General features: G+C 38.7%; 1 protein-coding gene across 1 annotated transcript; it reads right to left on the bottom strand.

Moving 5' to 3' along the window:
• Positions 1–1088: 1088 nt before the first annotated feature.
• On the bottom strand, positions 1089–3903 carry LOC130034138 (zinc finger protein 675-like). The gene is made up of 2 exons (XM_056125693.1): positions 3884–3903; positions 1089–2592 (listed from the first exon to the last, which is right to left on the bottom strand). Exons 1-2 carry the CDS (start codon positions 3901–3903, stop codon positions 1089–1091), a joined length of 1524 nt encoding a protein of 507 aa, XP_055981668.1.
• Between the last annotated feature and the right edge of the window lie 12317 nt (positions 3904–16220).

Here is a 16220-nt window from a genome sequence, read left to right as displayed (position 1 = left end):
GTCAAACACAGTAACAAGTCTCACAATGGAGATGTTACTGGCCCCGCTCAAGCAAATCGATGAACAATGGGAGGGCAGTGCTACTATCATTCCAAGACCTCTTTTTAGTTTATTTTAGTTTGGCGGTTACACTTGGCCATGCTCAGGGCTTACTCCTGGAGGGGCTCTAGTGGACCATATGTAATGTTGGGGATCGAATCCTGGTAAGCCATGTGCAAGGCAAGCATCCTACCTGCTGTACTATCTCACCAGCCCCCTTGATTGCATTTTCAAATAAACATTTTCCCCACTTTTGTCTTGACCTGTAAAATTTCTTTCAAATACAAAGTCTAATGTTTTAAGTTGTATATTTCATATAGTCTTCTACATATAATCTAACTTGCATGTTCTCTGCTTTTATGTGCAGTAATTGCAGAATGGGAATGCCTTTGCTACCATCTTCAAAGTATTATTTCTCTGTTAACACCTAGGTAATCTCCAACTTTTATGGTCTAGATCAGGGGCTGGAGCGATAGCACAATGGGTTGGGAGTTTGCCTTGCACGTGGCTGACCCGGGTTTGATTCCCAGCATCCCACACGGTTCCCTGAGCACTTCCAGGAGTGATTCCTGAGTGCAAAGCCAGGAGTAACCCTTGAGCATCGCCAGGTGTGACTCAAAAATTAAAAACAAAAATAAAATAAATAAATATGTTCTAGATCAGAGGTTCCCAAACTTATCTGGCCTACAGCCCTCTTTACAGGAAAAAAGAAAAAAATCACAACTACCCTGGAAATCTACCTTCTTTAAGCAAATGAACAGAAAAAAACTTCTCAGTTGCACCCAAAGTACTACACTCCCACAGACACACACAACCAAACCAGGGGGCGGGGATGGAGGCAGGGGGTAGGGTATTTGGGTGAAAACTGTTCTTTCCAGATGTCTACTAGTTACAGCATTTCTATAATATTACTATCCTCAAATTTTGAAGCGTTGAGCACAGGAAAAAGGAACTGCTACATTCTTCACGTATCTGAAGTTTCATTCCAATATGTACCACCTGAAAGACATTTAGAAGTTGACTTACTAACACCATTTCCATTCATCTCTCTAAGCTTTCTTCCCAGAATGAATTGCCTGATGCAGATTTAGGCCTGAGCACCGGGTGAAGGCTTTGCCACATTCTTTACGTTTGTAAGGTTTCTCTCCAGAATGAATCCGCTGATGTCGAGTAAGATCTGAGTACTGTTTGAAGGCCTTGCCACATTCCTCACACTTGTGAGGGTTCTGATCAGAATGAAACCTCTCGTGTCGGGTCAGGTATGATTTCCAGTTAAAGGCTTTGCCACATTTTTTGCATTGGTGAGGCTTCTCTCCGGAATGAATTCTCTGATGTGGAATAAGGGTTGAGTATCGGCTAAAGGCTTTTCCACATTCTTCACATTTGTAAGGTCTATCTCCAGAATGGATCATCTCATGCCGAGTAAGGTCTGTGTATCGGATAAAAGCTTTCCCACATTCTTTACATATATGAGGTTTCTCTCCAGAATGATTTTTCTGATGTATAACCAGGTTTCCCTTCTGGTTAAAAAATCTGCCACATTGTTGGCATGTATAAGGCTTCTCTCCAGTATGTGTTCTATAATGCACAGCCAGACCTGTGGAGTAACTGAAGGATTTACTGCATTCTTTACATTTGTAAGGCTTCTCACCACTGTGATTCTGCTGATGCTGTTTAAAGCTTGTAGCCCATTTAAAGGTTTTGCCACATTCTCCACACTTGTAGGGCCTTGCTCCAGAATGAATGACCTTATGTCTCCTTAGATATGACGAATCTCGGAAGACCTTCCCACAGTCTTGACATTTGGTGGATTTCTCCCCAGTGTCAATTCCCTGACCTTGAGTCAATTTTGAGAGTTGATCACAATCTTTGCCACATTTTTTACGTTTGTGAGGCCGCTCTCCAGTGTGGTTTCTCTGATGTATAGTGAGATCTGAGCAATGTCCAAAGACTTCCCCACACTTACTACATTCATAACGGTGCTGTGGGACCCGTGTTCTATGAAGTTCTATTTTATGGACAGATCTGCTGTGAAAGTCTTGCCCATGGTCTAAACTTTCTTCCCAAAATGGACTCTGTCTGCCTTTCACACAGTGATTAAGTTCCTCATCACATCCTCTCAGCCCTTCACTTGCAGGCTTATTTTCCCCGTGTGTCCTGAAGAATAAATATCCTAAGTCACAGCTTCTATATCGTTTCAGCATCACATTCTTGAATGAATCGTCTATGTACTTCTTTAGCAAAAGGCCCTCTGTGTCTTTAGATGACATTGCCAAGAAAACCAGGTTCCTGTAGTTCTCTAGCATCACATCTCTGTATAACGAGCGCTGGGTCTGGTTCAGGCAGTCCCACTCCTTCTGAGAGAATTCTATGGCCACATCTCTGAATGTCAAAAGAGCCTCGGCTGTGGCCACTGGGGGCCACCGAGGAGGCGGAGTGGCCCCCGCCGCCCTGGCGCTGACTCCGGGGCGAGAGCGGCAGGCGACTCCACGCCCACCCCGAGCGCCGGCCGGGTGCCCCGGAGCCTTCACGGGGTCACCAGGCGGCCGCCATCTTCAAAGCGCCAGCGCGACCCCCAGAAAATGTTTTTAAAAATTGCATTATTCACTGTTACCTCCAAATATTTTGTAATTCATTTTTATATATTTGCTTCATTCTATCAGTTTTAAGGAATCATAGGGAGCAAGTAATGCAAGGAAGAAAATTAGAGGGGAAGGAGTGATTAATTCTTAATCTGGAATAGACAATGAATTGACCATCCAAACTGACAACCTCTAGGCTTCTCTTTCCCCTTGGTGAGGTACAGGCCTCCCAAAGATGAGGTAATGCAATGAACATGACATAAATATTACTCATCTTCCTCCTCAATAAGTGAACAAATTTCTGATTCATTCACCTGTGACCACAGTAGCAGTCTTAACTGTATAACTCCTCACAAGTCACAGTAACTTATGTGAGAATGAATTCCCTCAGGGTAGTTTTAGATATGGCATGTCACAAGTTTACATTAGGTCTTCTAGATAGTCCCTGTCACACACAAATCTGTTTGTTTCTCTAGGGCTAAATAAAAATTTAACTAGAATACATGTTGGAGCAACCTCCCGATGACAGAAAAAGTGGCCAAGAGAATTTTTCCTACTCCAAAATAATGCTTTAAAATGGCTGCTTCACCATTATTTCATTCCTGCTTTCCAAACCATTAGTCCCTCATAAGAATCATACAGGTATCTAGTCATGCATGATTATTACTTGATTAATGTAACTTTATTTTGTATTCTCTTAATATGAACCATAAGGCCTCAGAATCCAGATGACCTTAGACAGTGGAGTTGCTTAGCTCTGTTGTCTCAATTGCCACTGCTGGTTGAAAGCTTACTGTTGCTCTCCACATGTGGTTTTGTGTTACTAAATATTTTAGCTATTTTGAAAACTGCAGAGAACCTTAACATAAAAACTTACTTTAGTAAAGGCATAACTGAAGGGGGCCAACCTCTAATCGTCCTTGCAGGTGATCCCATGGTTCAAACCATATTTGAACCCCATCAAATATGGTGCAGTAATCTTGTATTAAGTATTTTTTGATGTCTGGAAAGCATCCTGGAGTGTGGCAGTGGCTGGTAGTGGAGGTAGTGGAGGTAATGGAGGTCTGTTGGGCTGCTGGGAGTTGGCAGGGGATCTCTGTTCCTGGGTCTATTGAGCCTGGAGTCCAAGGTCAGAGAGTACTACTTCCCTGGTTCCATGGGGCTTCACTCATGCATGAGTCTCGGCCCAAGTGTCCGGAAAGCATCCTGGAGTGTAGTGGTGGCTGGGTAGTGGAGGTAGTGGAGGTCAGCAGCTACGTCACCTCTGCTTCGCTGATGACATCGTTCTAGTAACACCAAACATCAGCCAGGAGACACAAACACTAGCCGACTTCGATTGTGAGTGTGGAAAGGTCAGACTACAGCTGAATCTCACGAAGACAATGTTTATGAGAAACAGTCTTATTCCTAACATTCCATTCACTCTCAACGGGGCAAACATCTCCAAATGCAAGTTATGTGTACCTAGGTTGAGAAGCCAACATGACAAATGACCTAGGCACCTGAGTTGAGCAGGAGAAAGAGAGCAGCTTGGAACACCTTCAAGAGCGTCAAAGAAATAGCTAAGAGGACGAAGAACCTCCGGCTCCAGGCACATCTCTTCGGTTCCACTGTTCTTCCTGCATTAACATATGCCTCAGAGACCTGGGCCCTACGAAAACAGGATGAGAACACTATTCGGATCTCCCAAAGAGGAATCTAAAGAGCTATGTTTGGAGTATCACGCTTCACTCAAATGAGAGAAAGAATCTGTAATTCCTACCTCCATCGATGGTCAAAAATCAGGGACGCTGTCTCGTTTGCCAAGGTGTCAAAAATCAGATGGGCTGGTCACGTAATGAGATTTAAAGACGACAGCTGGACTAGAGCTGTTACCAACTGGATTCCACGGGAAGTCAAAAGATCATGTGGCCGCCCACCTACGAGATGGTCAGACTTCTTTGTCAAGACCCTGAATGATTGGTTTGAGGTTATTCGTGTTCCTAGAATGAGCAGATGCCATTTGGCTATACTAGCACGCGGCAGGGATGAATGGAGATGCTACTGGCACCCGCTCGAGCAAATTGATGAGTAACGGTATGTCAAGTGATCAAGTGATCCTGTGATAACTGAAGGCCACATCTTCTGGAACTAATCTGAAGTGAAGACTCTTGCATCTGTATACTGTGCACATTCCAGATTTCCTCTCCAACCAGAGCAGGCTCTCAGGAGGCACCACCTGGAGCTCATTTCAAAGATAGATTGTTCTCATAGGAGCACCTGGAAGTGATTTTCTAATGAATTATCTTTGATATTGAGAATTTATGGATTATGTAATTATTTTCTGTTCCTAATTTACTAAGCCCAGGACCCAGGGCGTATATCTCTAAGCTTGCTCGGATTGGGACTGGGGCCTCCTCCATGCAGATCCCCCATCTTTCAGTATGTAGGCGTTACATCCACCAACTGCCCCCAGCACCGTGTAATCCCATCAATGGCCAAGACCCAAAGACTATAAAACCCTGCTCCCAGAAGTGCGTGGCCACATTTGCAGCCATGTGACATCTTATTATCTAGTTCTTACTCTGGAGAACCTGGCAGGCTACCAAAAGTATCCTGCCCACATGGCAGAGTCTGGTAAACTCCCCGTGGCATATTCAATATGCCAAAAACCAGTAACAATGATGGGTCTCATTCTCCTGACCTTGAAAGAGCCTCAAATGTGACACTTTTTAAAATCTCAGGGCTAGGACGAAGGAGACGTTACTGGGGCCTGCTCGAGGCAATCGATGACCAACAGGATGACAGTGATACAGTGATACAGTGAACTTACTAGATATGACCCTGATGAATTCCACACATAAGAAGTAGGACTAGTACAAGAGTAAAGTTGTAGAGCTATCTTTTAAGGGGGAACATATGGACTGGTTTGCTCAGGAGTTATTCCAGGATTAACACTGAAAATTCTATCAAACAAACACCCCAAGAAAAAATTTCCTGAGAACATTGAGAACAATACAAGAGGGACTAGAGAAATAATACAGTGGTTATGGCACCTGCCTTGCACACAGCTCACCTGAAATCAATCCCCAACACTCCATATGGTCCTATGAACCCAGCTGGGAGTGATGTTTGAGTACAGAGCCTGAAGCAATTCCTGAGAACCAGTGGGCATGGCCCCCAACCCCCCAAATTCATGTGATTGATTTTTTTCTGCTCTCTATATATTATTACAAATTTACAGCAATAAAATTTGTGGTGATGTCATAAATGTTGACAAAACAGTAAAATTGATGCAAGAGACTCTAAAAGTCCCATACAGCTATGAATATTAACAAAGGTGCAAAAATGATTTTATGGGGGACCAGTGTTAATTTTTATAAGTAATATTAGAATGCACAGTAATTAGGCAAGAAAAGGAAATCAAAGGCATCCATTCAAGGAAATAAGAAGTTACACTATTACTATTTTGCAAACAATATGACACTATACAAAGAGAACCTTAAAGAATCCACGAAAACTTCCAGAAATAATAAACAATAACAATAAAGTAGCAGCCTATACAATCAGCACAAAAGTTCTATTGTACTGTATATACAATTAACAAGATGTAAAACTTTAAAATTCACAAATATGTTCAAAATTCTCATACAACAGAATTGAGTCAGTATTTGCATAATGGAAATGGGGTTTCCTTATTCATTCCTTATTCATTTTCATTAGTTTGGGGGACACACCCAGTAATGCTCAAGGACTTTTCCTGGATTTAAAGGATTTTTTCCATTTAGTCATGAAATTACAAAGTTGTTGGATTTAAGGCATACATTGTTTCAGCACTCATCCCTTCACCAGTGTCCACTTCCCTCTGCTGATGTCCCCCCCATAACCATCCCACCCACCAGTTTGCTTCTACAAGAAGTGTTTTGTTTTGTTTTGTTAACTGTACTTATAGTACTGTTGTTGATAGAGTTCCATATATAACAATTTACCACCTTCCAACACCACCTCTTCCTTCCAGTTGAACACTATTCCTGCCTTTGGGCTCAAGAGTAAACCTTGAAGAAGTTCAGGGAACCTGTAATTTCAGGGGCTCGAACCAGGGTCAGCAGGATGCAAGGCAAGTGTATTAACCCCTTGTACTACTCTCCAGGTCTGTGAATGACATTTATTTTGGGGATCATGAAAATGTTCTGGATTTAACTCCAGATGATTCTAACTAAAGAACCTTGTGATTAAACATAACTACTTTTAATTTAACCTATTAAAATGATGAATTTTATAGTTTGAAAACTATATAATAGTTAAAACATTTTTAATTCTATTCAAAAATATTGAAAATGTGTGTGTACTCCTTGTAGGTGGTAGGGAACAGAATATGGTTGTTTTGTCTCTTCAGTGTCAACTAAGACGAAACCTCAGTCTCAAGGCTAAGCAACATTCAATTTCAGTTAAAACTGCATATCGCTTTACCTCCATTTTGTGAAAGTTCCCACCTAAGATGATACAAAAGGCTATTTATTTAGTTGCACATACCAGCAATGTTTAAAAATTTAACATGCAAATATTGTTACTACTTTAGAAATAATGAACTATAATTGGAAAATATCCCATTTTATGGTTCTGTGAATCCTCAGTCATCTTTTCTCCTCCTTTATTTCCTCTAACTCTCACAAGATTATTGCAGCTTATTCTTTCCCCTGCACCCAAATCAGATTGCTTCGAATGAAGCATAGCAATTAATTAGTTTCCAGCACAAGTTTCTATCATAATTAAGTTTCCTACAAAATCACCTAATCTGAAATATCTTTGAGATTTATGATTTTGCCATGTGGAACAGGGCTAGGAAGTGTAGAAATTACATAGTGAGAAAGGTTTCTAGGATCAGCCTTTGTTATCTCAGTTTCTTTACAGATTCAGTGTTAAGCTCATTACAAGATCAGACAAACCCCATGCAAGCAAACTTTGAGATATGGTCAATAGAATTGGGAACTGAGAAGCCAGAGGAAGGTAGAAGAGAAGGTCATGAGGGATAATGGTGAAGAAATCTTGAAACAGTGATTAAAAGATTGGGATAGATAAATGTTATTTATGTTCTCTACAACTGTTACAGAACTAATTCAACAGCATTGTAATTTTTTATTTTTATATAATTTTAATATAAATTTCATATAATTAGATATAAAGGTTCCTTTTAAAAAAAATTTTATTAGTGAATCACCATGAGGTACAGTTACAGGCTTACAAACTTTTGTGCTTGTGTTTCAGTCATACAAAGTTCGAGTGCCCATTCCTCCACCAGTGCCCATAAGTATCACTCCATAAGGATCTCTCCACAGCTTAGAAGCCAGCCTCACATGCTGCGGGGAAAGGCAGCTCAGATAGAGAAGGTACCACTAAGTAAAGTGTGCTAGGAGAATTCCCTTGAGATGGGAGATGCGGGCTGAAAGTAGACTCTAGACCAAACATGATAGCCACTTAATACCTCTATTGCAAACCACAACTCCCCAAAAGAGAGAGAGATCAAAAGGGAATGCCCTGCCACAGAAGGCGGAGTAGGGTGGAGGGGATGGTGTGCGGTGGTAAGAGGGATGCTGGGAGTTTTATAAATTTTTAAACTTCAATTTGACATTAATTTATAAAGCCTTTTCCAGAAAAAGATATATGAAAATACTTCTAAATTGGTATGTGGTAGAACCATTTATTTACCTCTTTAGTAGGGCTTTTCTGAGAGTTGAAATGCTCTTACTTTTAAAGCTGAGTAACTCTAAATTTTAATGTTATCTTCCTTTTGATTTTAAAATGTCCCTGCTTATCTATCTCACAGAATTTTTTTGTTTTACTGGTCCTCTTAAGTGTCTTCTTCTGGTGTACTTCCCTCAGCACTTTACAGTTTCCCTGTGTCTTTTCTATCCTGATTCCTTGACAAAGCAGATCTTATAACTCTTCAATTTTTTAATTTATAGACAAGATTTACTTAACTATACATGTTTCTATATTTTTATCAGACTTCTCTTTCTGGTTTCAGCTAATCTCTCTCTAATTCTTCCCATGGTTCTTGGGTAGAGTCCACGCCACCCTATTACAATTCATAAAGTACTGGGCAAAAATCCGTAGGGGGCTTCTATTTTGAAATGTTTTCTTGTCATGTGACAAGAATCTAGCCATCTATGTCAACATTTATCAACAGTTTTTCTGATCATGGTCCACTTCTGACCTTGTGTCCTTCCTATGTATCTCTTGTCTTATTATCTTATTATTATCTCATATTGTGCCTCTCCCCACCCACATATTTGTTTTAATATTCACCTGTGGCCTGCTCTGAGTATCCTGGGATACACAGGGGTGAGAGGTCCCTCAGTTAAGAAACACTGATTAAAGCAAATAAAATATGTTTTGAAATACTTAACAGAAGGACTGAAGAGAAAATATAGTGAATAAGGTATTTGCTTTGTGTGCTGCTAACACAGGTTTAATCTCTAGTATCATTAATGGTCCCCTGAACACTTAGAGGGGTGATCCCTGAGCACAGAGTAAAGAATAAGCCCTGGGAATGGCCAGGTGTGGCTCAAACCTCCCCCACACACCCCAAGTAAACATATTCTGTGTCTTTTTAGGTATGATTTGAAATGACTTCCAGGAAAATCTCATATTCCCGAATATTTATGTATCTTTTGATCTGCAGGCCTTTCTTTTGCTGCCCACACTTTGTCTGAAAGGAGTGTACTTCATAAAGCAACAGACTGAATACAAGAAAATCAATAAGCAATCTGTGTGATAATTAATTAAACTGCCAGAATGAATTACTGTTTCTTCCCTTCCTGATTTGGGTGAGAGTCTTGTTTGATTTGGGAAGTTGTCCATTTTCAATTATGGTTTATTCTATGTTCCTTTCATGTGCATGAAATGAATACAAGGAAAACATTATGTTATGACATAAAATTATAGGGTAAGTTTAACGTGGCAAAAGTGTAGCTTGAAAAAGTTATTCTCAAGACAGAGCAAATATTAGAGTAAGGGGGTATAGGAGCCAATTCTCTCTTCAGAAGCAAGACTATAATAATACCAACTTTGTTCTTTGTATTGCTCTCAACTTTATTTTCATAAACATTTGGTGAACAAATACTGTCAATCATTGAACAATGAATTTATGTACAAGAATATTTTGGTTTCTGAGAGAGCTAATATGCCTTAGAGTGAGAAAAGGGGGCCAGGAGATAGTAAAGCAGTTAGGGAATATGCCTTGCAGGCATCTGACCCAGGATTTGATCCCCAGAATCATTAATAGGCACCTGAGAAACTCCATTTGCACATCTGGTGGCCATCTAGAATCTCCAAATATTCCTCAGGGCCCAAATAGCGTAGCATTCTTGGTCCCCTCCATTGAAATGCCCAACTCCGTTTTCTGATATTTGCTGGTGCAATCTTAAGCACCGCTTGGGAGCATTCCCCTCCACCAAAGGGAGAACAACATTAAACTAAAAATTGTACATACTTTATTAGACACAATTTTAAGTGTTACAAGATTATACTTGTCTAGCAATTTTTCTACATCACTAAGTTACCGATTTGATCTGAAGAAAGGAAACACCCTGAAAGCTTTCTCTGGCCTCCAGTATGTCTTAAAGGTCAAATTAATGAGTATAAGATTGATCAAGTATACTTTTTAATGAATGCATTGAGAGGTCTGTCGACCCTTTTTAAGGGTTTAGAGTATCAAATAACATATCCCAACCAAGAAAAGTCCTCAACAGTATAATTAAACTCATCATACAGTCTACATCTCAGCTTCCCCTATTAATTTTTTTTAATTGGGTGAAAACTAGTCCTCATTGGACATAGTCTATAAACTGACTGGTAGTGATTGAGATCAGGTTATTTTGGGAGCATAGAGATAGTACAGTACTTACAGTCCTTGCCTTGCATATTGTATACTCCCAGGCTGATACCCAAAACTACTGCATGTTTCTCTGAGCACCACCAAGGGATGATCCTTGAACAGAGAACCAGGAATATCCCCTGACCCTTCCTCACCTCAAAAATAGTAGATTCTTTTGTAATAGTAAGTGCTGTGGCTATAGTTTGTGAATGATAGTATAAGTTGTGAATTCTGGTGGTGGATTTTTCATTCTGTGATGACAGATTCAATTATTTGGTAAAGGTCATAGATAATTGAAAGGATTTATAGATCGTCTGATATTAAAAATATCAGAATGATTAAAAATTTCAGGAAATAAATGGTTTCCTACATATCCAAATATTATTGGTATGATCAGCTGGAGCCAGTGGGCAGGAGCTGATATCTTCTGATAGAAGATATTATAAAGTTTGACTTACTAAGACATTAGCACAAGCATTCTTGGAAGAATGGCTGAATGCCAACTCTGCTTTTCTTAAATTCATATTTGAAGATCACTTTCTGCTGCCAATTTATTCTCAGCTCCATGTACATTCCTATGCATATATCACATAGGCAGGGGCATAACATATATGATACAAGGGTCTTATCCTAAATGTGCTCACAGTTTTTACAACTCGATCTAGTGTAATTATTCTCAAGTTAGAGAATGAGTAACTGCCCCTTTTTTCTCCCTCATGGGTTTGTGATTAATAGTCTTTGTAGTAAAAATGCATTCTAAATAGAACTAAGGTCCAGTGGACTTCCAGAAGGTTAGTATTTAATCTAGATAGAGTTTACTGGGCCCTAGCTCATTAAACTCAGATAAGTCAAGTTTAATATATAAGGCCTGTTCATATCAGCACAGGAAAGGCTAAATTAAGCACAAGAATTTACCTACCATATTATGCTAGACAAATGCTGAATGTTAGTTGACTAGCATACCTCTATGTGGAAATATGCTGCCTTTTTTTCCCATTTTGCAATTCTGCAATGGGAAAAATCTGCAATTTTTCTGCAATTCTGGAAAAATCTGCAATTTTTCCCATTGCAGAATAACTGCTTATAGAATATTTCTGAACCATTTTTCAGATCATTTTTGAAGGGGTCATTCTGATTTCATTTGCAAATAAGCCAGTATTTACTAGTATAGCCTATGTCTTAAAGGCTACATAAATATTTCTGGTTTTAGGAACGTTTTATAAACAGTGTACTGCTTATGTAAATGTATTGTGGTTATCCGAGCATGGCTTCCTTATGTGTTTTCACAAGGTCCTCTGCCAGGAGCAGTCTTCCCTCTGATCTTTATGTGGATTGGCTAATTGCATTTTGCCTTATGAGAAAGAAACTTCTCAACCACCAATTCTGAAAAGAAAAAAAAAAACCAAACCAAACCAAAACAAAACAAAACAAAACAACAAAAACCTAGATGCTCTCAGCCTGCTTAAATTCTTTGCATAGTACATATCATTTTATACATTATAGTTTTCTTATTTGATATTTTATTTGTAGTTTGTGTTCTCTTGCTGTAATGGAATATTCATGAGAATTAGATCTTTGTTCACCACTTTATTCTTTCAACAAATATTTGTTGAGGGTCTGCTACATATTAAGCACATTTCTATCAGCACGAGGGTTACTACATTTTGTAATACAGAAAGAGTCCAGGACATGGCTCAGTGATAAAATATAGGCCTTGAATAGAAATTAGATTTCTTTGGTATATAGAGTAATACTGAGTACAAGGTTGGTGCCCAGTAGTTTTCTTTTAAACGTAAATGAATGGATGACCTTTATGTCCCTCCCACCTTCTATTAGTAGAACCAAATTAATCTACTCCTTTTTATAATGTATTTTCATATTTGATGTCAAGAAGCCTTAAAAATGGTTTTATATAACCATTGTTAGGGTATCTTATTTAATCTAATCTAGTTCCTGTTTTCTGAGAGTATAAAGAAAAATATTTTTTTCTGGTTTTCTACGTGTAGGGAAAAAAGCAGCTAGAAGCATGTTTTTAACCTTGCATCAATCCTTACATTGTAAACTTATGTCATCTATTTTCATTTGTAAAAGGGAATACCAGTTATTCTGACTAGGTTAATGAACTCATTATGTAAGAGTTCAAAATATATCTCTAATTCATACTTAAAAGCAAAGCCAACAATTTCATACAAGTTTATAACTTGCCAGTTAATAAATGAATATGTGTGTACATGCTGGTTTATGAATTATGGATGCATACATAAATACAATTGGTTATAAACATCCATCTTTACAATATGACGGTAGAAAAACATAAAAAGAAGGCTGGATCTAATAAAAGAATTTAATGAAGATTATGTGGCAGAGATTCAAAAATTAGTACCAGCACAGGTAAGTCATTACACTCTGAGAGAGATCAGAGTGACCCAAAATGATTGCTTCTGTCATGCTGAGAGTGAACTGTAAGATTTGGAAAGTGACTGATTTTTAATAAAAGATAGATGACCATTTATTTTGTGAGAAGTCACTATTAGATGCCTGTAAAAGTCTGCTTCGGCATGTCTTTTCCTGAAAGGATAGCCTTAATCATCTGATCTTACCGAGGAATCGCAGGAACTGTGGTCACTGCAGAGAGGTGACAAACAATATTTATGCGAGTTAAGAATCTAAGTTTCAGTGCTAATAGTTTTAAAGACTGGCTTCATGACTTAGAATGCATATGTTACAAACATGTAATCACAAATTCAGTTTATGGTGTCACCACAGGTACTAAGCACAGGTCTGATAGCTCTGGTGTCTTGACCCTTGCAGTTCTGCTTTTTGAGACCTCTGGAAGTGCAAGCACTTTCCAGTACATCACAGTCATTTGTGTGCAGATACCACAAACTGATAAACAACTTTCAGCCAGCACCACAGTCAAATGTACATGCAATTCTGATTGTTGAAATATGAACACGGAAGGGAATGCTGTATGATAAACAGTATTTCAAATGTGCCTAAGGATTTCCTGATAGCACCAGATACAAGTCTCCCCCAAAGTTCTTGTGCCTTGAAACACAAGTAACTAACTATAATTATTTTATCTCCACACAAAAAAGTGAAGGGTCACCATCTTTCATTGAATATGGCACTCTTTGGGAGAAAGGATATATGAAAGAATAATGAAGAAGTTTCATAGCAGGTGTTGGAGGGGGAGAGTTGCTTTGTATGTATATATGTGAATTTTTTCCTTTGTTCTTTTCTTGAGATTCTATGGCTTACAATACTAATAATAATGGTTTCTCATGTTCATAGTCCAATATCACTCCCTTGCTTACCAAATAATTTTCCCTCTCATCCCCCTGGCCCCAAACTCAATTGTATGGATCAGTTCTCCCAATATGTTGCCTTTTGGGACTTTTTTTGCTACCTTGCTATGTATTCTAAGTCCCACATATTGATTCCATCCTGTATCGCTTTCCTTCTTTTTTTTTTTTTTTGCTTTTTGGATCATACCCAGTGATGCACAAAGGTTACTCCGGGCTCATGCACTCAGGAATTACTCCTGGTGGTGCTCAGGGGACCATATGGGATGCTGGAAATCAAATCCAGGTCAGCCACGTGCAAGGAAAATGCCCTTTCTGCTGTGCTATCGCTCTAGCCCCATTGCTTTCATCCTGACACTCTTCACTCACCATTATATCCTCTACTTCCAACCATATTGCTACTAATTGCATGGCTTTGTACTTCCTTGGAGCTGCATACTATTCCACTGTGTACATATAGCACAACTTCCCGAACCATCCATCTGTAGTTGGGTATTTGGGTTGTTTCCACATCACGACTATTGTACTAAGTGCAGCAATGAACATAGGTGTGCTTATATCCTTTCAACTTAATATTTTTGTATTTGGGGGTAATAGATGTTAACAAGTGGTATTGCTGGGTCATATGGGAGTTCTATTCCTGTTTTTTGAGAAATCTCCACATTGCTTTCCATAGAGGTTGAACCAAATAACATTCCCACTGACAGTGGATGTGATTTCCTTTCTTATCACAATTCCACCAATACTAAATTTAGCAAATACTTTAAATAACAACAATATTGAATATTTATTTCATATAGGAAAATGATTGAAAGATACATGAATAGTCCTTATTTAATATGAGATTCTCATTTTTATGGCTTACTATTTATTTTCATTTTCTAATCATACCATATTATAATTGTATTTTCAGATTTAATGTTACATTACTCAACTATTGCTGGTGTTTGTCACATAATTCTCACACTTTTCCTTCTTGAAAATTTGTTCAATCACACCTTATTCCTCATGGTCTAAGAATTTAGTGTGCTGTTTCCATCTTTGAGAGTACATATACACCTGCATATGTACATCAGCAAGTGAAAGTGTATGAAAATTTATATGTGTTCATTAAATATATTTTATTTGTGTATTGATTATATTGTGTATTGTGCTAGAGTGATAGCACAGCAGGTAGGGCATTTTCCTTGCATGCGGCTGACCCGAGTTTGATTCCTCCGTCCCTCTAGGAGAGCCTGGTAAGCTACCGAGAGTATCCTGCCCGCACAACAGAGCCTGGCAAGCTCCCTGTGGCATATCGATATGCCAAAAACAGTAACAACAAGTCTCACAATGGAGACATTACTGGTGCCTGCTTGAGGAAATTGAACAACAGGAGGACAGTGCTACAGTGCTACAATGCTACTGTATATGATCAAATAAGCATTTATTGTATGTTCCATCTGGAATAAGCATTATGTTAGGCACAAGAAATATGCATCAATTACACACACCATTTCTTCAATCTTTCCAACCACAGGAATGATTTGCTATCATTTATCTTCTCTTTTTTTTTAATCAGTCAACTATTAAGCATATGTAATTTTAAAGACCAGATGGTGTGCAGCTGCCAATTTTAGTACTAGTTGTAAAAGTTCATTCCTTATCACACATTGAACATAGTATTTTAATGAGAAAACCATTCACAAAGCATTTATATATTACTTAGTTTTAGTGGGTACCTTGAGAAGAATATAAAAAGGTATATAACTCTGGGGTTTGGGTAACTGCAATAGGCTTAAAGTTGGAAAAATTAGACTTGAGTCAAGGCTTTGCCATTGTGTAGCTGGATAGGCTACAATTCTGAGAATATTGAATGGAATAAAAATTTGGAAAACAACTGACAACTATATACTCATTTTTCAGCACAGGAGATCAGAATATTTTCTTTTCTTTCTTTATTTTTAAATTTTATTTCAGGGGCCATGATCTGCTATATTGTCAATGATAGGATTTTGTTCATAACACCATTGTCCCAGGGTTTCTCCAACTATTTCCCAACTTTCCTCCCATGTGGGAAGCTTTATACTTTGTTCTTAGTTTCCCTTGCCTTTTCCTCTCACAATTAAAATATAGAAAGCCTTTGCTATTAATGATCGCATTCTCTTTGAGAATATTGAGAAAGACCCTAATGGCATTAAGTTGATTACAGTTATCCCAAGTTCTACTGCATGGCTAAAATTATTTTTGTTATGTTTATCATTAACTTTATTTTGAGTGTTATAGCTTAACTGATTGTAAAGCCTGGGCCTTTTGTTTGTATTCTAAATTTGTGTAAGTATACTACAGCCTGCTCGGTTTGGGACTGGGCCTCCTCCACCCATGTCCCGCATCTTCGAGTATGTAGGCATTACACCCACCAACCACCCCTGGTGCTGTGTAATCCCATCAATGGCTAAG

The sequence above is a fragment of the Sorex fumeus genome, unplaced genomic scaffold (genome assembly GCF_029834395.1).
Source record: "Sorex fumeus unplaced genomic scaffold, SorFum_2.1 ptg000058l, whole genome shotgun sequence".
In the NCBI taxonomy this organism is placed as follows: domain Eukaryota; kingdom Metazoa; phylum Chordata; class Mammalia; order Eulipotyphla; family Soricidae; genus Sorex; species Sorex fumeus.
This window is presented reverse-complemented; position numbering and strand designations above follow the sequence as displayed.

Coding starts and splice junctions, on each gene's coding strand:
- LOC130034138 (XM_056125693.1), bottom strand. CDS start 3,903: ATGTCATCAGCGAAGCAGAG. Junction 2,593..3,883: donor ATGTCATCAGCGAAGCAGAG/GTGACGTAGCTG, acceptor GGCGCTTTGAAG/ATGGCGGCCGCCTGGTGACC.